We start from the raw sequence: 23,873 nt of genomic DNA, 5'->3' as shown, positions 1-23,873 counted from the left end.
ACCACAAGGAGTAGTTGACGCAAATCGCATAGATGCATTTACGGGGAAGCTAGATAAACACATGAGGGAGAAAGGAATAGAAGGGTATCCTGATAGGGTTCGATGAAGCAGGGAGGGAGAAAGCTTGTGTGAAGCATAAATTGTGTGGAATGGCCTGTTTCTGTGCTGTAGACTCGATGTAACTCTATATATCGAACTCTATGACAGTAATTACCCAATAGATGTGCAGGGATAGGTCCTCTCAGATTGATGTATTTGGCTCCGTATCTCTGATATAACTTTCTCCTCACAAAGGCATGAAGATTAAGGTAGAGTGGTTTGAGCTGGTTGTAGATCTTTTCAAGATCCTCCGCAAATGTCGGTGATGCATACCAGGACCTCCAGTACTCTCCTGTGTCCTTAAATCCTGTGAACAAAGCCAATTAACTATCACTACAAGGCTGAGGATGGAAGGCTCACACCACTCAACAACATTGCATTTATATAGTGCCTTTAACATAGCAAAACATCCCAAGGCACTTCTCAGGAACGATATCAAATAAAAATTGACACCAAGCCAAAGAATGAGATATTAGGACAGGTGACCAAAAGCTTGGTCAAAGATTTAGTTTTTAAAGGGAGTCTTAAAGGAGGACTGGTCAAAAAAGTAAAAGCCCATGGGATCCAAGGAAAAGTGGCTAGTTGGATCCAAAATTGGCTCAGTGGCAGGAAGCAAAGGGGAATGGTCGACGGGTGTTTTTGCGCCTGGAAGGCTGTTTCCAGTGGGGTTCCGCAAGGATCAGTGCTAGGTCCCTTGCTTTTTGTGGTATATATTAATAATTTGGACTTGAACGTGGGGGGCTTGATCAAGAAGTTTGCAGATGATACAAAAAATTGGCCAAATGGTTGATAGTGAGGAGGAAAGCTGTAGACTGCAGGAAGATATCAATGGACTGGTCAGGTGGGCAGAAAAGTGGCAAATGGAATCCAGAGAAGTGTGAGGTAATGCATTTGGGGAGAACAAACAAGGCAAGGAAATACACAATAAATGGGAAGATACTGAGAGGAACAAAGGGACCTTGGAGTGCATGTCCACAGATCCCTGAAGGTAGCATGACAGGTAGATCAGGTGGTTAAAAAGGCATATGGGATACTTTCCTTTATTAGCCAAGGCATTGAATATAAAAGCGGGGAGGTTATGCTAGAACTGTATAAAACATTGGTTAGGCCACAGCTTGAGTACTGTGTACAGTTCTGGTCACCACATTACCGGAAAGATGTGATTGCACTAGAGAGGGTACAGAGGAGAATTACGAGGATGTTGGCAGGGCTGGAGAATTTTAGCTAAGAGAAAAGATTGGATAGGTTGGGGTTGTTTTCTTTGGAACAAGGGAGGCTGAGGGGAGATTTAATTGAGGTGTATAAAACTATGATGGGACTAGATAGAGTGGATAGAGAGGACCTATCTCCCTTAGCAGAGAGGTCAGTGACCAGGGGGCACAGATTTAAAGTAATTGGTAGATGGATTAGAGGGGAACTGGGAAGAAATTTTTTCACCCAGAGGGTGGTGAGGGTCTGGAACTCACTGCCTGAGAGGGTGGTAGAGGCAGAAACCCTCAACTCATTTAAAAAGTACTTGGATGAGCACTTGAAGTGCTGTAACCTACAGGGCTACGGAACAAGTGCTGGAAAGTGGGATTAAGCTGGATAGCTCTTTGTCGGCTGGCACGGACACGATGGACCGAATGGCCTACTCTGTGCCATAACATCCTATGATTCTATGAGAGAGAGATGGAGAGGCTGAGAGGACTAGGAAGGGAATTCCTGAGCTTAGAGCCCATACAACAAGTAATTTGATCCGAGTTACTGCTGGACTTTGTTGATCATCTGGGGGACGTACAGCCAATGGAAGTTGGTGAGGACAAGGGTGATAGGGAAGCAGGAATTAGTGCGGGATAGGACGTGGGCAGCAAAGCTTTGGACCAATTGCAATTTATACAGATGGAACTTGGGAAGCTGCCAAAGGAGAGTGTTGGCGTAGTCGAGCTTGGAGGTGATAAAGATATGAAAGTTAGTATGCAGGTGCAGCAGGTGATCAAGAAGGCCAACGGAATGTTGGCTTTTATTGCTCGGGGGATAGAGTATAAAAACAGGGAGGTATTGCTGCAGTTATATAAGGTATTGGTGAGACCGCACCTGGAATACTGCATACAGTTTTGGTGTCCACACTTAAGAAAAGACATACTGCTCTCGAGGCAGTACAAAGAAGGTTCACTCGGTTAATCCCGGGGATGAGGGGGCGGACATATGAGGAGAGGTTGAGTAGATTGGGACTCTACTCATTGGAGTTCAGAAGAATGAGAGGCGATCTTATTGAAACATATAAGATTGTGAAGGGGCTTGATCGGGTGGATGCAGTAAGGATGTTTCCAAGGATGGGTGAAACTAGAACTAGGGGGCATAATCATAGAATAAGGGGCTGCTCTTTCAAAACTGAGATGAGGAGAAACTTCTTCACTCAGAGGGTAGTAGGTCTGTGGAATTTGCTGCCCCAGGAAGCTGTGGAAGCTACATCATTAAATAAATTTAAAACAGAAATAGACGTTTCCTAGAAGTAAAGGGAATTAGGGGTTACGGGGAGCGGGCAGGAAATTGGACATGAATTTAGATTTGAGGTTAGGATCAGATCAGCCATGATCTTATTGAACGGGGGAGCAGGCTCGAGGGGCCGATTGGCCTACTCCTGCTCCTATTTCTTATGTTCTTATGAATGAAGGTTAAGGGTGTGAGGTAGGAATGGTAATTGCATGATTTATATCAATTGGGCTTAATTGTATTCAGGTGGTGGGTATCAATTGGGACTCTCTTGGATCCTTTTTATAGGAGAGCTTAGGTAGGGCGTGGGGTGTGTGCAAGATGAAACTTATTGAACAAAGGTGTGGAACAAAAGGCCAGACTCGAGTCTTCTTTCCCTCACCACATGACTATCCAGTTTTAACAAGGAGTGGTGGTGGGCAATATTATGTATTTAGAACTAGGCAGTCTTGTTGATGGAAAGGATGTGCAGACTGAAGCTCAGTTCAGGGTCAAATAGGATAGACCTGCGTGTGACTGTCTGTCCATCTGTCCCGGCCCGACCCGGCCCACCAGCAGTGCTGGAAAGGCACTTGCCTGTTTCATCCGGCCGTTCTCACCTCCCGGGTTTCCCATCTTTTGAATTTTTAACACAACCCCCCCCCCCCACCGCCCCCCCCCTGCCCGTACTAGAGGGTTAAAATTCCCTCCTCAGTAATCTCACACACGAAGAACAGTTGCTGAGGTAAGTACTGAAGGAGTCTCGGTTTCCATGGTGCTGCCCCCAGCAACAATCAGCACCTTCAATGGAGAAGCACAAAATATTCCGACAGATAATACATTTTCGAACAAATTAATTGAAAACTTTAGTGATTCAAGTAAGTGACAGGGCTGGGCCCATTACTCCTGGTTTGACAAAAATACACAGCATTTTGCAAAAATGATGTCAACCAACTTCTAGGAAACAGCAGTTGACTCCTCCATGTTCTGACTGTTATGTGGGCCTAAGCTGCTTACCATCCAGTCGAGAGGCTCTGTTACTCATCTCAACAAATTCCTTGTATTTCTCTCTCTGTGGGGCTCCTGCGGCGTTGTGCCAACCTTCCCAGGCAAATAGCAGCTTCTTGTAACTCCGGGATGTTGCCAGTTGATCCACAAGATCTGGAACACCACAAACAAACAGTTAGAGGACAGGCACACTCACAGGCAGACAGTTATAGGACAGGCACACTCACAGGCAGACAGTTATAGGACAGGCACACTCACAGGCAGACAGTTATAGGACAGGCACACTCACAGGCAGACAGTTATAGGACAGGCACACTCACAGGCAGACAGTTATAGGACAGGCACACTCACAGTCAGACTATTATAGGACAGACAATAACTGGACTGACAAAGTCACAGACAAACAGTTTTAGGACAGGAACACTCACAGACAGTTATAGGACAGGCACACTCGCAGACAGACAGTTATAGGACAGGGGGACTCGCAGACAGACAGTTATAGGACAGGGGGACTCACAGACAGACAGTTATTGCACAGAAGCACTCACAGGCAGATGTTTATAGAACAGACACGCTCACAGACATACAGTTATAGGACAGACAGACTCACAGAAACAAACAGCATTACAAGATAGAGGCATAGACACATACAACACACACCATCACACACATGTGTATCCCACATACACAGACTCATACACCCAGCCACACACACACACACACACACACACACAATCACAGACAAACAATACAACACAAGACATGCAGACACAACATACACAGCGCACACTTACACAACCACACAAACACACACAACACAGTTTTAAGGCAGCAAAATCATTTTACTTCATCTGCCATGTTTTTTTCCTTTTGTTTTACTGTGCTTATCAAAGTGAACAATGCTTGCGCCGGACAATGGAACACTTTCTAATTGAGGCAACCAGTGTCGACATCAAATGCTCTCAGGGAAGGTACAGCACGGGTTAGATACAGAGTAAAGCTCCCTCTACACTGTCCCATCAAACACTCCCAGGGCAGGTACAGCACGGGTTAGATACAGAGTAAAGCTCCCTCTACACTGTCCCATCAAACACTCCCAGGCCAGGTACAGCACGGGTTAGATACATGGTACAATTCTAAAGGAGGTGCAGGGACAGAAAGACCTGGGGGTATATGTGCAGAAATCTTTGAAGGTGGCAGGACAGGTTGAGAAAGCGGATAAAAAAGCATATGGGATCCTGGGCTTTATAAATGGAGGCATAGAATACAAAAGCAAGGAAGTTATGGTGAACCTTTATAAAACACTGGTTCGGCCACAACTGGAGTATTGTGTTCAATTCTGGGCACCGCACTTCAGGAAGGATGTGAAGGCCTTAGAGAGGGTGCAGAAAAGATTGACTAGAATGGATGAAGAACTTCAGTTATGTGGATAGACTGGAGAAGCTGGGGTTGTTCTCCTTGTGTCAGAGATGGTTGTGAGGAGATTTGATAGAGGTGTTCAAAATCATGAAGGGTTTAGATAAAGTAAATAGAGAAACTGTTCCCATTGGTGGAAGGGTCAAGAACCAGAGGACACAGATTTAAGGTGATTGGCAAAAGAACGAAAGGCGACATGAGGGAAAACTTTTTTACACAGCGAGTGGTTATGATCTGGAATGCACGGCCCGAGGGGTTGGTGGAGGCAGATTCAATCATGGCCTTCAGAAAGGTGTTGGATAAATACTTGAAGAGAAAAAATTTGCAAGGCCAAGAGGAAAGAGCGGGGGAGTGGGACTAATTGGTAGCACAGTACAATGGGCCGGACGGCCTCCTATTGTGTTGTATGATTGTATGATTGTATGATTTTATGGCCCTGATAATAATGGAGAGGGAGTGGGATCGGGGGGGGATGGGAGAGATTTAGTGGAAATACGGATTTCCCAGAGGTCCTGCCAAACTTAACGGCACCTGATTTAAATTTTTCGAATCGGTTTTGCAGCCGCAGTCAGATTGAGAGGCCGGCTGGCTGTTGGGCGGGAAGGCAGCGGGGAGTGGAGAGGGGATGAGTCAAACATGGCAGGGTGGGGGGGGGGTGTTGGACACTGGGGGCCGGGGGGTGAATGGGGGTCGCAGTGGGGTGTGGGCCTCTCGAAGGGGTCCAATCACGGGGTGATTAACAGGTTTGCTTGGGGGCCTGGGGGGAGGGAGCACTCCTGCTCCTCCTGGCTCACAAGCAGTGCTGGAAAGCGCTCACCTGTTCCATCCAGCAGGTTCTCGCTTCCCTTCAGCTGCCAGGTTTCCTGTGGCCCCCAAGAGTTAAATGTGAAGCAGAGGTTAAATTTGAGGCAAGCAGCCTCATTAAAATATTGTAAGGACGGACCCTGCTCTGGAGAGCGAGTTCGTCACTTGTCCCCTAACCCACCTCCGTTAAAACCAGAAGTGGCTGCATTGGGGTCGGGTTTCTCATTTTTTTTATTTTTAAGCCCCCCCTCTCCGTCTCCCCCCCCCCCACTCGTCCGGGGGGAGGGGGATTGGGTTAAAATTGCCCCCATTGATTCTATGGATGGAGAGTCTAGGATACTGAGCCTGGGGAAAGGAGAGAGGAATGGAGAGTAAGGAGAGATTATAGGGAAACAGTAGAGGGATGGACATCGGAGGCACTGCTGGAGGACAGTTTTGTGGAGATTTTTGAAAGCAGGAAAGGAGGTAACAAAGGCAGGAACTGGGATATACAGGACAGGAGGAGCAGAGGGAGTGAGGGGCGAAGTAGATTAAACATCTTCATGTTTTGAGATCCCTCTGTTTGCTCCTCCATTCCCATGTTCTCTCTGGGCTGTCCAAATGCTGCTCTGAGCAGCCACGGGTGATGCAAGCCTGCGGCCTACAACAGACCGACCTGCAAACACCCCTTCCTCCCAAAGGTTCTGCTAAATATCTCTCTGCACCGCATCCTTGACCGATGGACAGCTGGCTAAACATCCCACTGCCTTCACTCTCCTGACAGTCACACGCAGAATGTGGATGAAACAGTGGGCAGTACTAAATGTCCCCAGACTTGTAGAACAGCCAATAAGATGAGAGGTGACAGTGTCCAATATCCTGCTCCTGTGGTATTGGAGAGTGGAGGAGCATCGCTGGACTGTTGTATGGTCCACTTTCTGGAGCCCCATGGTAAGCACTCTATTCTGTACTGAGAACGAGGACTCAATGCAGCTGGAGAACTCAGCCTGTACCCATAACCCATGCTGGTAGGTCCTTCCCAGTGTGCTGTAATTAAAGCATTTTAAAAATGGAGACACATTAAATGGCAACCAACCAACAGACAATATGGAAACGAAGGTCAGAGTGTGTTGCCCTGCACTGTCTGTATGCCAGGTGTGTGCAGGATAATACATTTGATCTGAGCTGCTTAAAGTTTCAGTGCCGTGTACTGGCATTAGTGAGCGCTGCTCAGTGTTCTCTGTAGTATCGCGGCCCCCTTGCTTTCCAGCACTGCTTGTGAGCCAGGAGGAGCAGGAGTGCTCCCTCCCCCCGGGCCCCCAAGCAAACCTGTAAATCACCCCGTGATTGGACCCCTTCGAGAGGCCCACACCCCACTGCGACCCCCATTCACCCCCCGGCCCCCTTGTTTCATAGCACGTGACTTACCAGGTTCGAGAGACCAGCACTTGTTGAGGTCCTGCTGGCTGGGTGGGCAGACCTTAGTTGTGGAATAAATGTTGTCCATTTCACTCAGGATGGTGTTGTACTGAAAAGAGAGAGAGTTGGTCAGCGCTATTCAACTCACAAGTGAAAGGCAACAGGTCATCTGCAGGAGGCTTTACTGAGCCAAATGTAAAGGGGATGATTTTGCTCTCCGCAATGCCACAAAAAAAAACCAGGAAAAAGGGGCATATGACAGATGTCAGGTTGATAACACAAGTGAGAATCAGGCAGAATATGGAAAGTTCAGAGGGGAAGGAAATAAGAGAGGCAAAGAGAGAGTATGAGAATAGACTGGCAGCCGACATAAAAGGGAATCCAAAAGTCTTCTACAAGCATGTAAACAGTAAATGGGTAGTAAGAGGAGGGGTGGGGCTGATTAGGGACCATAAAGGAGATCTACACATGGAGGCAGAGGGCATGGCCGAGGTACTAAATGAGTACTTTGCATCGGTCTTTACCAAGGAAGAAGATGCTGCCAGAGTCTCAGTAAAGGAAGATATAGTTGGATGGGCTAAAAATTGACGATGAAGAGGTACTAGAAAGGTTAGCTGTACTTAAAGTAGATAAGTCACCTGGTCCGGATGGGATGCACCCTAGGTTGCTGAGGGAAGTAAGGGTGGAAATTGCGGAGGTGCTGGCCATAATCTTCCAAACATCCTTAGATCTGGGGGTGGTGACAGAGGACTGGAGAATTGCAAATGTTACACCCTTGTTCAAAAAAGGCTGTAAGGATAAACCCAGCAACTACAGGCCGGTCAGTTTAACCCCAGTGGTGGGGAAACTTTTAGAAACAATAATCCGGGACAGAATTAACAGTCACTTGGATGAGTGTGGATCGATTAGGGAAAGCCAGCACGTATTTGTTAAAGGCAAATCATGTTAAACTAACTTGATAGAGTTTTTTGATGAGGTAATAGAGAGGATAGATGAGGGCAATGCAGTTGATGTGGTGTATATGGACTTTCAAAAGGCGTTTGATAAAGTGCCGCATGGTAGGCTTATCATCAAGACTGTGGCCCATGGAATAAAGGGGGCAATGGCAACATGGATACAGAATTGGCTAAGGAACAGGAAACAGAGAGTAGTGGTGAATGGTTGTTTTTTGGACTGGAGGGAGGTGTACAGTGGTGTCCCCCCGGGGTCAGTGCTGGGAACACTGCTTTTCTTGATATATATTAATGATTTGGACTTGGGTGTACAGGGCACGATTTCAAAATTTGCAGCTGACACAAAACTTGGAAGGGTAGTAAACAGTGAGGAGGATAGTGATAGACTTCAAGAGGATATAAACAGGCTGGTGGAATGGGCGGACACGTGGCAGATGAAATTTAACACAGAAAAATGCAAAGTGATACATTTCGGTAGGAAGAATGAGGAGAGGCAATATGAACTAGAGGGCATAACTCTAAAAGGAGTGCAGGTACAGAGAGATCTGGGGGTATATGTGCACAAATCATTGGAGGTGGCAGGGCAGGTTGGAAAAGTGGTTAAAAAAGCATACGGGATCCTGGGCTTTATAAATAGAGGCATAGAGTACAAAAGCAAGGAAGGCATGATGAACCTTTATAAAACACTGGTTCGGCCACAACTGGAGTATTGTGTCCAGTTCTGGGCACCGCACTTCAGGAAAGATGTGAAGGCCTTAGAAAGGGTGCAGAAGAGATTTACTAGAATGATTCCAGGGATGTGGGACTTTAGTTACATGGATAGACTGGAGAAGCTGGGGTTGTTCTCCTTGGAACAGAGAAGGTTGTGTGGAGTTTTGATAGAGGTATTCAAAATCATGAAGGGTCTAGACAGAGTAGATAGAAAGAAACTGTTCCCATTGGCGGAACAGTCAAGGACCAGAGGACATAGATTTAAGGCGATTGGCAAAAGAACCAAAGTTGATATGAGGAAAAACTTTTTTACGTAACGAGTGGTTAGGATCTGGAATGCACTGCCCGAGGGGGTGGTGGAGGCAGATTCAATCATGGACTTCAAAATGGAACTGGATAAGTACTTGAAAGGAAAAAATTTGCAGGACTATGGGGAAAGGGCGGGGGAGTGGGACAAGCTGGATTGCTCTTGCATAGAGCCGGCGCAGACTCGATGGACTGAATGGCCTCCTTCCATGCTGTAACCTTTCTATGATTCTATGATTCTATGCGTGCCGGTTGCCGGGCCACTACAGACAGGAAATAGGGGCAGAGGCTTATACTACTGGGCTTCCACCTCTTTTGTGCTAGCGCATATTCCCTGGGACGATACAAGCTTCCACCCGAGACAGATGGTGGCGTTTAAATGAGTTAGGTGTGATGTCGGTATGTAATCTAGGTCATTTTCCTGAGATAACGCTGGGTGAAAACTAGGCTCGAAGGATATGTTGGGAATCATCTTGGCTGATTTGGTAGCCTCTGAGCCTGAATGTCATGGGTTCATGTCCCACTCCAGCCCTTGGGCACATAATCTAGGCTGACATTTCAGTGCAGTCCTGAGGGAGTGCAGCACTGTCGGAGGTGCCATCATTTTGATGAGATGTTAAACCGAAACCCACTCTGCTGCTCAGGTAAATGTAAAAGATCCCATGACACTATTCGAAGAAGGACAAGGACTTCTCCTGGTATCTTTGCCAACATTTCTCCCTCAAACTAACACCACCAAAAATAGATTAACCAGACATTTATTAATTTCCTGTTTGTGGGACTGCTGCATTTGCCTACATAACAATAGTGATTACACTAAAAAAGTAACTCATTGGCATAGAATCATAGAAGTTACAACATGGAAACAGGCCCTTCGACCCAACATGTCCATGTCGCCCAGTTTATACCACTAAGCTAGTCCCAATTGCCTGCACTTGGCCCATATCCCTCTATACCCATCTTACCCATGTAACTGTCCAAATGCTTTTTAAAAGACAAAATTGTACCCGCCTCTACTACTGCCTCTGGCAGCTCGTTCCAGACACTCACCACCCTTTGAGTGAAAAAATTGCCCCTCTGGACCCTTTTGTATCTCTCCCCTCTCACCTTAAATCTATGCCCCCTCGTTATAGACTCCCCTACCTTTGGGAAGAGATTTTGACTATCTACCTTATCTATGCCCCTCATTATTTTATAGACTTCTATAAGATCACCCCTCAACCTCCTACTCTCCAGGGAAAAAAGCCCCAGTCTATCCAACCTCTCCCTATAAGTCAAACCATCAAGTCCCGGTAGCATCCTAGTAAATCTTTTCTGCACTCTTTCTAGTTTAATAATATCCTTTCTATAATAGGGTGACCAGAACTGTACACAGTACTCCAAGTGTGGCCTCACCAATGCCCTGTACAACTTCAACAAGACATCCCAACTCCTGTATTCAATGTTCTGACCAATGAAACCAAGCATGCCGAATGCCTTCTTCACCACCCTATCCACCTGTGACTCCACTTTCAAGGAGCGATGAACCTGTACTCCTAGATCTCTTTGTTCTATAACTCTCCCCAACGCCCTACCATTAATGGAGTAGGTCCTGGCCCGGATGGATTTGTGAAGGATAGGTCATGTTTGACTAATCTAGTTGAATTTTTTGAAGCTCACTAACATGGTGGACGGGGGAATGTCTATGGATGTTATCATTGTGGACTTCCAGAAGGCATTTGATAAGGTTCTGCACAAGACATTGGTAGCAAAATAAGAGCGCATGGAATTGAAGGTAACCTTGGGACTTGGGTTGATAATTGGTTGGGAGGTAGGAGGCAGAGAGAAGGGATATAAGGCAATGTGATGAGTGATGTTTCCAGGGATCTGCACTGGGGCCTCAGCTTTTCACCATATATATATATATATATATACACACACGTAGTACGTTAGCTTTTATTGCAAGGGGGTTGGAGTACAAAAGTAAGGAAGTCTTGCTGCAATTATATAGGGCTCTAGTGAGACCACATTTGGAGCACTGTGTACAGTTTTGATCTCCTTACCTAAGGAATAATATACTTGCCTTAGAAGGGGTGCAACAAAGGTTCACTAGATTGATTCCTGGGATGAGAGCGTTGTCCTATGAGGAGAGTTAGAGTAGAATGGGCCGATATTCTCTGCAGTTTAGAAGAATGAGAGGTGATCTTATCGAAATGTATAAAATTCTTTGAGGGCTCAACAGGGTGGATGCCGAGAGGCCGTTTCTCCTGGCTGGAGAGTCTAGAACTCGGGGTCATAGCATGAAGATAAGAGGTTGGCCATTTTGGGCCGAGATGAGGAAAAATTTCTTCACTCAAGAGTGTTGAGAATCTTTGGAATTCTCTACCCCAGAGGGCTGTGGATGCTGAGAGGTTGTTTCCCCTGGCTGGAGAATCTAGAACTAGGGGTCATAGTCTCAGGATAAGGGGTCGACTATTTAGGACCGAGATGAGGAAAGATTTCTTCACTTAGAGGTTTGTGAGTCTTTGGAATTCTCTACCCCAGAGGGCTGAAGATGCTCAGTCATTGAGTATATTCAAGACTGAGATCAATAGATTTTTGGACTCTAGGGGAATCAAGGGATATGGGGATAGGGCATGGAAGTGGAGTTGAGGTTGAAGATCAGCCATGTTCTTATAGAATGGCAGAGCAGGCTCAAGGGGCCGTATGGCCTACTCCTGCTCCTATTTCTTATGTTGTTATGTTCTTATATCAAAGCCTTGGATGAACATAGGACATAAGAACATTGGAACATAGGAACAGGAGTAAGCCATTCAGCCCCTCATGGCTGATCTGTATCCTAATTCCATTTATGTTCCTCGGCTCCATTTCCCTTAATACCCTTGGCTGGCAAAAATGTAATGATCTGAGATTTAAAATTACCAATTGAGCTAGCATCCACTGCTTTTAGTGGGAGAGTGTTCCACACTTCTATCACCCTCTGCGTGAAGAAGTGTGTCCTAACTTCTCTCCTGAATGGCCTGGCTCTGATTTTAAGGTTATGGCCCCTTGTCCTACACTCCCTAGCCAGCGGAAAAAGTTTCTCTCTATCTACCCTATTAGTTCCTTTTAAAATCCTAAAAACTTGAATCTGATCACCTCTAAACCTTCTATATTCCAGGGAATGCAAGCCTAGCTTCATAATTTAACCCTTGGAGCCCTGGTAACACTTTGGTGAATCTGCGCTGCACCCCTTCCAAGAAGTTTTCTCTCCCTCCTTTCTTGAATAGTGGTGTTACATTTGCTACCTTCCAATCCACTGGGACTGTTCTAGAATCTAGGGAATTTTGGAAGATCATAACCAACGCATCGTCTACCTCTGCAGCCACCTCTTTTAGAAACCTAGGATGTAGGCCATCAGGTCCAGGGGATTTGTCAGCTTTTAGTCCCATTAATTCCTTCAGTACTTTTTCTTTACTAATATTAATTACTTTTAAGTTCCTCACTCTCATTAGCCCGTTGGTTCCCCACTATTTCTGGTATGTTTTTTGTGTCTTCTACTGTGAAGACAGATACAAAATATTTGTTTAACATCTCTGCCATTTCCTTATTCCTCATTATAATTTCTCCTGTCTCAGCCTCTCAGGGGCCCACGTTTACTTTTGCTACTCTCTTCCTTTTTACACACTTGTAGACGCACTTACAATCTGTTTTCATATTTCTTGCTAGTTTACTCTCATATTCTATTTTCTCCCTCTTTATCAATTTTTTGGTTGTCCATTGCTAGTTTCTAACTTTTCACACAAAGGGGAGTGGAAATCCAGATTTCCCTCCTCCAAAAGGCTGTGGATGTTGGGACAAATTGGAGCTTTCAAGACTGAGATCGCTAGATTTTTGTTAGGTAAGAGTATGGAGGGATATGGAGCAAAGGCGCTAAATGGTGTTGAGGTACAGATCAGCCATGATCTAACTGAATGGTGGAACAGTCTCAAGGGGTGAATGGCCTACTCCTGTTCCTATGTTGGTATGAAGCAATCGTCTTTGGCTCTCAATGCAAACTCCAGCTGGCTACCATACCGGACAAAACCAGACCATTCGCTACCTCGGCCTTCAGTTTGACTCCGAGCTGAGTTGGGAAGGATAGCGATGATGTCAGAGAGTAAAGTGGTGGCGTCGGCAATACTAAATATTTACCTTCTTTCTCTCAATAGGCGGGAGGTTAGCGGGGCCCAGGATCCGAATCTGATTGATGAGTTTCTTCAGGTCTGGTTTAGTGAAATTGTCCTTGATGTGGTCAAACGATTCCTTCGCTTTCTTGGCCCAAGCTTCCACAAATTCCTGCTCCTCCAGCGAGGCAGCGATCTGTGTGTCAGAGAATAAGACCACCCGTTAGTAACAGTAGCATCAATGCCCGGTTTGTACTGAACTGCTGTTCCTCCTCCTCCCTCAGCTTTCACCCCTTCTCTCCTGAAGATGGTGACTCTGCACTGAGGCAAAGCGTCCTCGGATACCTCACCCAGGTGGCCGTTCTGCAGGCATGAGCCCAGACAGTGACAGGATATTTGACCATGTTGGCTATCACGGCTGTCCTCACTCGATGCCCACACTTTGAGCAGCAGTCACTGGATAGCAGCCGGGAGCAGGAATCTCCACTTGATTTTCCCATCCCCATCCTGAGGTTCTATGGCCAACTGTAATGGCCTTCCTGCAGGCAGCTCAGGCCAGCTCAGCATAGACCCATAATAGAATCTGGGATCTTGCTACACCCTCAATAGGGGAGCAGAATCCTTCGGGCGGTGTAGAGGGAGGTTTACTCTGTACCTAACCCGTGCTGTACCTGCCCTGGGAGCGTTTGATGGGACAGTGTAGAGAGAGCTTTACTCTGTATCTAACCCGTGCTGAACCTGCCCTGGGAGTGTTTGATGGACAGTGTAGAGAGAGCTTTACTCTGTATCTAAACTGTGCTGTACCTGCCCTGGGAGTGTTTGATGGGACAGTGTAGAGGGAGCTTTACTCGGTATCTAACCCGTGCTGTCCCTGCCCTGGGAGTGTTTGATGGGACAGTGTAGAGGGAGCTTTACTCGGTATCTAACCCGTGCTGTCCCTGCCCTGGGAGTGTTTGATGGGACAGTGTAGAGGGAGCTTTACTCTGTATCTAAACCGTGTTGTACCTGCCCTGGGAGTGTTTGATGGGACAGTGTAGGGGGAGCTTTACTCTGTATTCCCACCACTAATATCCCTCACCTCAATGAGCAAAAATTCACAAAAAAAACAAAGTCTGTAAAAACACCAGCCCTGAATTTCCATGGAGAGATTCTCCCAGCCTTCGCACTCCAATCTGATGGGAGACAGAGAGATCCCTGTGGAATTCCAGGGCCAGCATCTCTTTGCCAGTCTCTTGCTGAGTGAGTGAACGGAGGTGATTATTGGATCCAGCAAGGGGTGGATACGGGCAGGAGCGTGTCAGCCATCCGTTATATGCCCACTTGATTTTCATTTCCATTGTGTAAAGTGGTTTTTGATCCGTTCCCACCCATTTTAGACCCGTGCTGAAATCAAACATCACTCTCAGTCAGTCAGCTGTGTTATTATGCTGCTGGATTATCAATCTGCGGGTATCTGGAAGTCATGAAACAGGAGTGTGTGTCAGAGTGGTTCAGCACTTGAAGGACTGGATGCTTTTCAGTACAATATATACAGAAGAGTAGATTTTGATTGTGCCCACTTTACACAGAAACCAATCAAGTGGAAAAATGGGCGGAGATATCCAAAAGAAAAGAAAGACTTGCATTTATATAGCGCCTTTCACAATGTCCCAAAGTGATTTATAGCCAAAGAAGTACTTTTGAAGTGTAGTCACTGTTGTAATGTAGGAAACATGGTAGCCAATTTGTGCACAGCAAGATCCCACAAACAGCAATGAGATCATGACCATGATCTGTTTTTTTATATTGATGTTGGTTGAGGGATAAATATTGGTCAAGACACTGGGGAGCACTCCACTGCTCTTCTTCAAATAGCCACATCAACCTGAGAGGGCAGATGGGACCTTGGTTTAACTTCTCATCCGAAAGACGGCACCTCCGACAGTGCAGCACTCCCTCAGTACTACACTCAAGTGTCAGCCTATGTTATGTGCTCAGGTCTCTGGAGTGGGACTTGCATGGTGAGGCAACAGGGGATGCTGATCCTCATTGAAATGTTCATGTTATCCAATAGTGTTGTTTTTCTGGGATGTGTGATTCGTTTAGATTATAGCACAAGGGGCGATTTTAACCTTGCCCACTCAGCGGAAACCGGGCAAGGGGGTGGGCAATTAAAATTGCCCCTTCTGACTCAGAGACGAGAGTGCTACCGCTGAGCCAAAGCTGACACTGTCCAACGCCAGATTTCACCCATTGTCCGATCTTCCGGTTGGGTTTTGCTCTATCCTACTTTCCAGCGGGAGATACTGGGTAGTGATCAGGAGCAGTATCGTTGATTCATATTGCATCTCTCTAATGCAAGGGAGTCCGAGGGCCAATCACAGCGACCCAAATACTGCCCAAAATATTATCTTTATTGAATGACGCCGAGGCAGGCCTACAGTTGAAGGTATTACGAGTGTGATACACTGCGGCCTGTGCGTTATTCTGAGTGTGATACACTGCGGCCTGTGCGTTATTCTGTGTGTGATACATTGCGGCCTGTGCGTTATTCTGAGTGTGATACACTGCGGCCTGTGCGTTATTCTGAGTGTGATACATTGCGGCCTGTGCGTTATTCTGAGTGTGATACACTGCGGCCTGTGCGTTATTCTGAGTGTGATACATTGCGGCCTGTGTGTTATTCTGAGTGTGATACACTGCGGCCTGTGCGTTATTCTGAGAGTGATACATTGCGGCCTGTGTGTTATTCTGTGTGTGATACACTGCGGCCTGTGTGTTATTCTGTGTGTGATACACTGCGGCCTGTGCGTTATTCTGAGTGTGATACATTGCGGCCTGTGCGTTATTCTGTGTGTGACACACTGTGGCCTGTGCGATATCCTGAGTGTGACACACTGTGGCCTGTGCGTTATCCTGAGTGTGACACACTGTGGCCTGTGCGATATTCTGAGTGTGACACACTGTGGCCTGTGCGATATTCTGAGCGTGATACATTGTGGCCTGTGTGTTATTCTGAGTGGCTAAGTAAAGAAATCAAGGATAGTATCCGACTAAAAACAAGGACATATAAGGTAGCCAAACTTAGTGGGAGGATAGAAGATTGGGAATTCTTCAAAAGACAGCAAAAAGTAACTAAAGGATTGATTAAGAAAGGGAAGTTAGATTATGAAAAGAAATTAGCAAAAAATATAAAAACAGATAGCAAGAGTTTCTATAGTTATATAAAAAGAAAAAGGGTGGCTAAGGCAAACATAGGTCCCTTAGAGGATGAGACCGGGAAATTAATGGTGGGAAACATGGAGATGGCAAAAATGCTGAACAAATATTTTGTTTCAGTCTTTACAGTAGAGGACACTAAGAATATCCCAACACTGGACAAACAGGGGACTCTCGGGGGGGAGGAGCTAAATACGATTAAAATCACTCAAGAGATGGTACTCAGTAAAATAATGGGACTCAAGGCGGATAAATCCCCTGGACCTGATGGCTTCCATCCTAGGGTCTTGAGGGAAGTGGCAGTAGGGATTGTGGATGCTTTGGTGATAGTTTTCCAAAATTCCCTGGACTCAGGAGAGGTCCCGGCAGATTGGAAAACTGCTAATGTAACACCGTTATTTAAAAAGGGTAGTAGGCAGAAGGCTGGAAATTATAGGCCAGTTAGCTTAACATCTGTGGTGGGTAAAATTTTGGAGTCTATTATTAAGGAGACAGTAACGGAACATTTAGATAAGCATAATTTAATAGGACAAAGTCAGCATGGCTTTATGAAGGGGAAGTCATGTCTGACAAATTTGCTTGAGTTCTTCGAGGATATAACGTATAGGGTGGATAAAGGGGAACCAGTGGACGTAGTGTATTTAGACTTCCAGAAGGCATTCGACAAGGTGCCACATAAAAGATTATTACTTAAGATAAAAAATCACGGGATTGGGGGTAATATTCTGGCATGGGTGGAGGATTGGTTATCGAACAGGAAGCAGAGAGTTGGGATAAATGGTTCATTTTCGGACTGGCAACCAGTAACCAGTGGTGTTCCACAGGGGTCGGTGCTGGGTCCCCAACTCTTTACAATCTATATTAACGATTTGGAGGAGGGGACCGAGTGCAACATATCAAAATTTGCAGATGATACAAAGATGGGAGGGAAAGTAGAGAGTGAGGAGGACATAAAAAACCTGCAAGGGGATATAGACAGGCTGGGTGAGTGGGCGGAGATTTGGCAGATGCAATATAATATTGGAAAATGTGAGGTTATGCACTTTGGCAGGAAAAATCAGAGAGCAAGTTATTTTCTTAATGGCGAGAGACTGGAAAGTACTGCAGTACAAAGGGATCTGGGGGTCCTAGTGCAAGAAAATCAAAAGGTTGGTATGCAGGTGCAGCAGGTGATCAAGAAAGCCAACGGAATGTTGGCTTTTATTGCTAGGGGGATAGAATATAAAAACAAGGAGGTATTGCTGCAGTTATATAAGGTATTGGTGAGACCGCACCTGGAATACTGCATACAGTTTTGGTCTCCATACTTAAGAAAAGACATACTTGCTCTCGAGGCAGTACAAAGAAGGTTCACTCGGTTAATCCCGGGGATGAGGGGGTGGACATATGAGGAGAGGTTGAGTAGATTGGGACTCTACTCATTGGAGTTCAGAAGAATGAGAGGCGATCTTATTGAAACATATAAGATTGTGAAGGGGCTTGATCGGGTGGATGCGGTAAGGATGTTCTCAAGGATGGGTGAAACTAGAACTAGGGGGCATAATCTTAGAATAAGGGGCTGCTCTTTCAAAACTGAGATGAGGAGAAACTTCTTCACTCAGAGGGTGGTAGGTCTGTGGAATTTGCTGCCCCAGGAAGCTGTGGAAGCTACATCATTAAATAAATTTAAAACAGAAATAGACAGTTTCCTAGAAGTAAAGGGAATTAGGGGTTATGGGGAGCGGGCAGGAAATTGGACATGAAGCTGAGTTCGGATCGGTCAATGCCCTGTGGGTGGCGGAGAGGGCCCAGGGGCTATGTGGCCGGGTCCTGCTCCGACTTCTTGTGTTCTTTAGATTTGTGGTTGGGATTAGATCAGCCATGATCTTATTGAATGGCGGAGCAGGCTCGAGGGGCCGATTGGCCTACTCCTGCTCCAATTTCTTATGTTCTTATGTTCTTATGACACACTGTGGCCTGTGCGATATTCTGAGTGTGACACACTGTGGCCTGTGCGTTATTCTGAGTGTGATACATTGCGGCCTGTGTGTTATCCTGAGTTTGATACATTGCGGCCTGTGTGTTATTCTGAGTGTGACACACGGCGGCCTGTGCGTTATTCTGAGTGTGATACACTGTGGCCTGTGCGTTATTCTGAGTGTGATACATTGCGGCCTGTGCGTTATTCTGAGTGTGATACATTGCGGCCTGTGTGTTATTCTGAGTGTGATACACTGTGGCCTGTGTGTTATTCTGTGTGTGATACATTGCGGCCTGTGTGTTATTCTGAGTGTGACACACTGTGGCCTGTGCGATATTCTGAGTGTGATACATTGCGGCCTGTGTGTTATTCTGAGTGTGACACACTGTGGCCTGTGCGTTATTCTGTGTGTGACACACAGTGGCCTGTGCGTTATTCTGTGTGTGATACACTGTGGCCTGTGTGTTATTCTGAGTGTGATACACTGTGGCCTGTGCGTTATTCTGAGTGTGACACACTGTGGCCTGTGTGTTATTCTGAGTGTGATACACTGTGGCCTGTGTGTTATTCTGAGTGTGACACACTGTGGCCTGTGTGTTATTCTGAGTGTGACACACTGTGGCCTGTGTGTTATTCTGTGTGTGACACACAGTGGCCTGTGCGTTATTCTGTGTGTGATACACTGTGGCCTGTGTGTTATTCTGAGTGTGATACACTGTGGCCTGTGCATTATTCTGTGTGTGATACACTGTGGCCTGTGTGTTATTCTGAGTGTGATACACTGTGGCCTGTGCGTTATTCTGTGTGTGATACACTGTGGCCTGTGCGATATTCTGTGTGTGATACACTGTGGCCTGTGTGTTATTCTGTGTGTGACACACTGTGGCCTGTGCGATATTCTGTGTGTGATACACTGTGGCCTGTGTGTTATTCTGAGTGTGATACACTGTGGCCTGTGCGATATTCTGTGTGTGACACACTGTGGCCTGTGCGATATTCTGTGTGTGACACACTGTGGCCTGTGCGTTATTCTGTGTGTGACACACTGTGGCCTGTGCGATATTCTGTGTGTGACACACTGTGGCCTGTGCGATATTCTGTGTGTGACACACTGTGGCCTGTGTGTTATTCTGTGTGTGACACACTGTGGCCTGTGCGATATTCTGAGTGTGACACACTGTGGCCTGTGCGATATTCTGTGTGTGACACACTGTGGCCTGTGCGTTATTCTGTGTGTGACACACTGTGGCCTGTGCGATATTCTGTGTGTGACACACTGTGGCCTGTGCGTTATTCTGTGTGTGATACACTGTGGCCTGTGCGTTATTCTGTGTGTGACACACTGTGGCCTGTGCGTTATTCTGTGTGTGATACACTGTGGCCTGTGCGATATTCTGTGTGTGATACACTGTGGCCTGTGCGTTATTCTGTGTGTGACACACTGTGGCCTGTGCGATATTCTGTGTGTGACACACTGTGGCCTGTGCGATATTCTGAGTGTGACACACTGTGGCCTGTGTGTTATTCTGAGTGTGACACACTGTGGCCTGTGCGATATTCTGAGTGTGATACATTGCGGCCTGTGCGTTATTCTGAGTGTGATACACTGCGGCCTGTGCGTTATTCTGTGTGTGACACACTGTGGCCTGTGCGTTATTCTGAGTGTGACACACTGCGGCCTGTGCATTATGAGTGAATAGGGGACAATTTGCTAGTTATCTTAGCTCACCATTGTATAACCTTGCAAGCTTTCCCCCTCGATTGCTCAAAAACACTTGGCCTCACTGGAGCTACAGCTGCAGGCCACAGACAGAAAATTAAATTTCAGCGACGGGTTAGTGTGAAAAATGCTTCAACTGAAGAAATCTGCCTTTGGAATTCATGTGGGAGTTGAGTTCCAAAAGTATTACTGGAAAATGCTAGCTATTAGTGTGGACCTGTTACATACTGTTCACATCCACAAGGTCACTGCAATCCTCTCATTCTGTTTAACATACTGTTTGATTATCATCTGAAGGATCCGACATTTCAAACAGTTCACAATGTTTCCTGCCTCAGGCCTTGCTGGAACCATTACATCAACGACCGAGATAAGGAAGGCCTCTGATTGCCTTCAACTGTAGGCCTGCCTTGGCCTCATTCAATAAAATAATATTCTGGGCAGTGTTTGGGTCGCTATGATTGGTCTTGGTCTTTCTTGAGTGAGAGAGATACAATATGGAGGAACAATACTGCTCTTGATCACGATCCAGTGACTCCCACTGGAAAGTGGGACAGAGGAAGAGAAATTGGGCTAGCATGTGATGAGACACGTGGTCGATTATTTTGCTGACATTTTAGCAGTGATTTTAACCCTTATTTAATCATTTTTAGTTTGGTTCTCAAATTGGTGACTGAAAATCAGTTTTGCTGGTTTCTTTATTATGAATTGGCTTGCAGAGTACCCAGCCTCTGCCCTGCCCCAGTCATGGTGTTGATATAACTGCTCCAGTTCAGCTTCTGGTCACTGGTGGCCCCAAGACATTGATGGTGGGGGACATCAAGGAGAGTTGGTCAGGTTTTCTCTTGTAAGAGATGGTCATTAAATGGCACTTATGTAGCATGAATGTTACCTGTCACATGTCGCATAGACTAGGCTTGTATTCCCTCGAATATAGAAGATTAAGGGGTGACCTAATTGAGGTGTTTAAAGTGATTAAAGGAATTGATAAGGTCGATAGAGAGAAACTATTTCCTCTGATGGGGGAGTCCAGAAAAAAGGGGCACAACCTTAAAATTAGAGCTAGGGGTGATGTCAGGAAGCACTTCATTACACAAAGGGGAGTGGAAATCTGGAACTCTCTCCCTCAAGAACCTGTTGAGGCTGGGGGTCAATTGAAAATTTCAAAATTGAGATTGATAGAATTTTGTTAGGCAAGGGTATTATGGGTTACGGAACCAAAGCGGGTAAATGGAGTTAAGACACAGATCAGCCATGATCTAATTGAAAGGCAGCACAGGCTCATGGGGCTGTATGGCCTCCTCCTGTTACTATGTTAACCCAAGACTGGATACTATCCAGGTCTTGTTGTAGGCCGGCATGGATTTGCTGTGAATGAAGGTGAACACTGTGGAATCAACAGTGATCAGCCTCACTCGAACCATTTGATGGAGGGAAGGTCAGTGTTGAAGAAGTTGAAGATGGTTTGGACCAATTCAATAAGACATTCCAAACCAAGTCAGTAACACATTCCAAACCAAGTCAGGAACCATCGTCACTCAGCTGTACAGGGGCTGGGTGGGGTAGGTGGAAGTTCAGGAAAGCAATAGTGATAGGGGATTCAATAGTTAGGGGAGCAGATAGGTGTTTCCAGGATGGTATGTAGCCTCCCAGCTTCAAGAATATCACTGATTAATAAGCAGGACCTCAAAGGTAGTAATCTCCGGTGCCACGCACTAATGGCTACAGAAATAGGAGGATAGAGAAGATGGCTGGAGAGATGGTGCAGGAGGGTGGGCTTTAAATTCTTGAGGCATTGGGACTGGTCCTGGGAGAGGTGAGACCTGGACAAGCCGGATGGGTTGCACCTCAACAGGACCGGGACCAATATCCTTGCGGGGAGGTTTGCTAGTGCTGTTGGGGAGGGTTTAAACTAGTTTGGCAGGGGGGTGGGAACCTGAGCATAGATTCAGAAGGGAGAGAAGCAGAGCTGGAAATGGAAGGCAGGGAATTAGTAAGTGAGTTTGGAAGGCAGAGGAATCAAAGTCTAGAAAATAGGCAACAAAGCAGTTTGGCTGTGCTTAATGGAATATACCTCAATGCAAGGAGTCTAGTGAATAAGGCAGATGAGCTAAGGGCACAGATAGACACGTGGAAGTATGATATCATAGCTATTACAGAAACATGGCTTAAAGAGGGGCAGGAATGGCAGCTCAACGTTCCTGTTACAGGGTTTTCAGACGAGACAGAGAGGGGGTTAAAAAGGAGGGGGAGGGGGGCAATATTGGTTAAAGAAACAATTACAGCTGTGAGGAGGGATGATATGTGGGAAGGATCATTAAATGAGGCCATATGGATGGAACTGAAGAACAAAAAAGGGGCAGTCACACTTCTGGGAGTGTACTATAGACCCCCAAACACTCAGAGGGAGATAGAAGAGCAAATATGTAGGCGAATTTCTGAGAAGTGCAAAAACAACAGGGCAGTGATAGTAGGGATCTCAACTACCCTGATATTAACTGGGGTAGAATCAGTGGAAAAGGTATCCCGGGTGCAAAATTCTTAAAATGCATTCAGGAGAACTTTTTTAGCCAGTATGTAGCAAACCCAACAAGAGAGGAGGCAGTTCTGGATTTAGTTTTAGGGAATGAAGCTGGGCAGGTGGAAGGAGTATCAGTGGGAGAGCATTTTTGGTGGTAGTGATCATAATTCAGTTAGATTTAGCATAGTTATGGAAAAGGACAAAGATAGAACAGGAGTAAAAGTTTTAAATTAGGGAAAGGCCAATTTTACTAAGCTGAGATGTGATTTAGCAAAAGTGGACTGGAAACAGCTACTTGAAGGTAAATCAGTGTCAGAGCAGTGGGAGACATTCAAGGGGGAGATTCAAGGGGTTCAGAGTAAACACGTTCCCACAAAGAAAAAGGGTGGGACTGCCAAATCTAGAGCCCCCTGGATGACAAGGAGCATACAGGGTAAGATGAGGCAAAAAAGGGAAGCTTATGTCAGACACCGAGAGCTCAATACTGCAGAAAGCCTAGAGGGGTATAGAAAGTGTAGGGGTGAAATTAAAAAGGAAATTAGGAAAGCAAAGAGAGGGCATATTTTGTATCTGTCTTCACAGTAGAAGACACAAAAAGCATACCAGAAATAATGGGGAACCAAGGGGTTAATGAGAATGAGGAACTTAAAATAATTAATATCAGTGGAGAAAAAGTACTGGAGAAACTAATGGGACTAAAAGCTGATAAATCCCCTGGACCTGATGACCTATATCTGAGGGTTCTAAAAGGTGGCTGCAGAGATAGTGGATGCATTGATTGTGATCTTCCAAAATTCCTTAGATTCTAGAACGGTCCCAGCAGATTAGAAGGTAGAAAATGTAACCCCACTATTCCATAAAGGGGGGAGAGAGAAAATAGGGAACTACAGGCCAGTTAGCCTGACATCAGGAAAATGCTGGAATCCATTATTAAGGAAGTGGTAACGGAGCACTTAGAAAATCATAATATGATTAGGCAGAGTCAACATGGTTTTATGAAAGGGAAATCATGTTTGACAAATTCGTTAGAGTTTTTTGAGGAGATAACTTGTAGGGTAGAAAAAGGGGAACCAGTGGATGTAGTTTATTTGGATTTTCAAAAGGCATTCGATAAGGTGCCACATAAAAGGTTGTTACACAAAATAAGGGCTCATTGGGTTGGGGATAATATATTAGCATGGATTGAGGATTGGTTAACGGA

At 45.9% G+C, this 23,873-nt stretch overlaps 1 protein-coding gene across 1 annotated transcript in view; it reads right to left on the bottom strand.

Annotated features, from left to right (window-relative positions):
* The window catches only part of LOC137300025 (angiotensin-converting enzyme-like), a 225,296-nt gene that overhangs the window by 112,626 nt on the left and 88,797 nt on the right, over window positions 1-23,873 (bottom strand). The window contains exons 2-5 of the mRNA XM_067969117.1: window positions 13,302-13,469; window positions 7,189-7,288; window positions 3,571-3,714; window positions 215-406 (exon numbers count right to left, since the gene is read on the bottom strand). Of these exons, the coding sequence (XP_067825218.1) occupies window positions 215-406; window positions 3,571-3,714; window positions 7,189-7,288; window positions 13,302-13,469 (604 nt within the window). The remainder of the gene's footprint in view (window positions 1-214; window positions 407-3,570; window positions 3,715-7,188; window positions 7,289-13,301; window positions 13,470-23,873) is intronic.

This window comes from Heptranchias perlo, chromosome 30 (assembly GCF_035084215.1).
Source record: "Heptranchias perlo isolate sHepPer1 chromosome 30, sHepPer1.hap1, whole genome shotgun sequence".
Lineage (NCBI taxonomy): Eukaryota > Metazoa > Chordata > Chondrichthyes > Hexanchiformes > Hexanchidae > Heptranchias > Heptranchias perlo.
The sequence above is the reverse complement of the archived record's forward strand: the minus strand, read 5'-3'. Positions and strand labels throughout refer to the sequence as shown.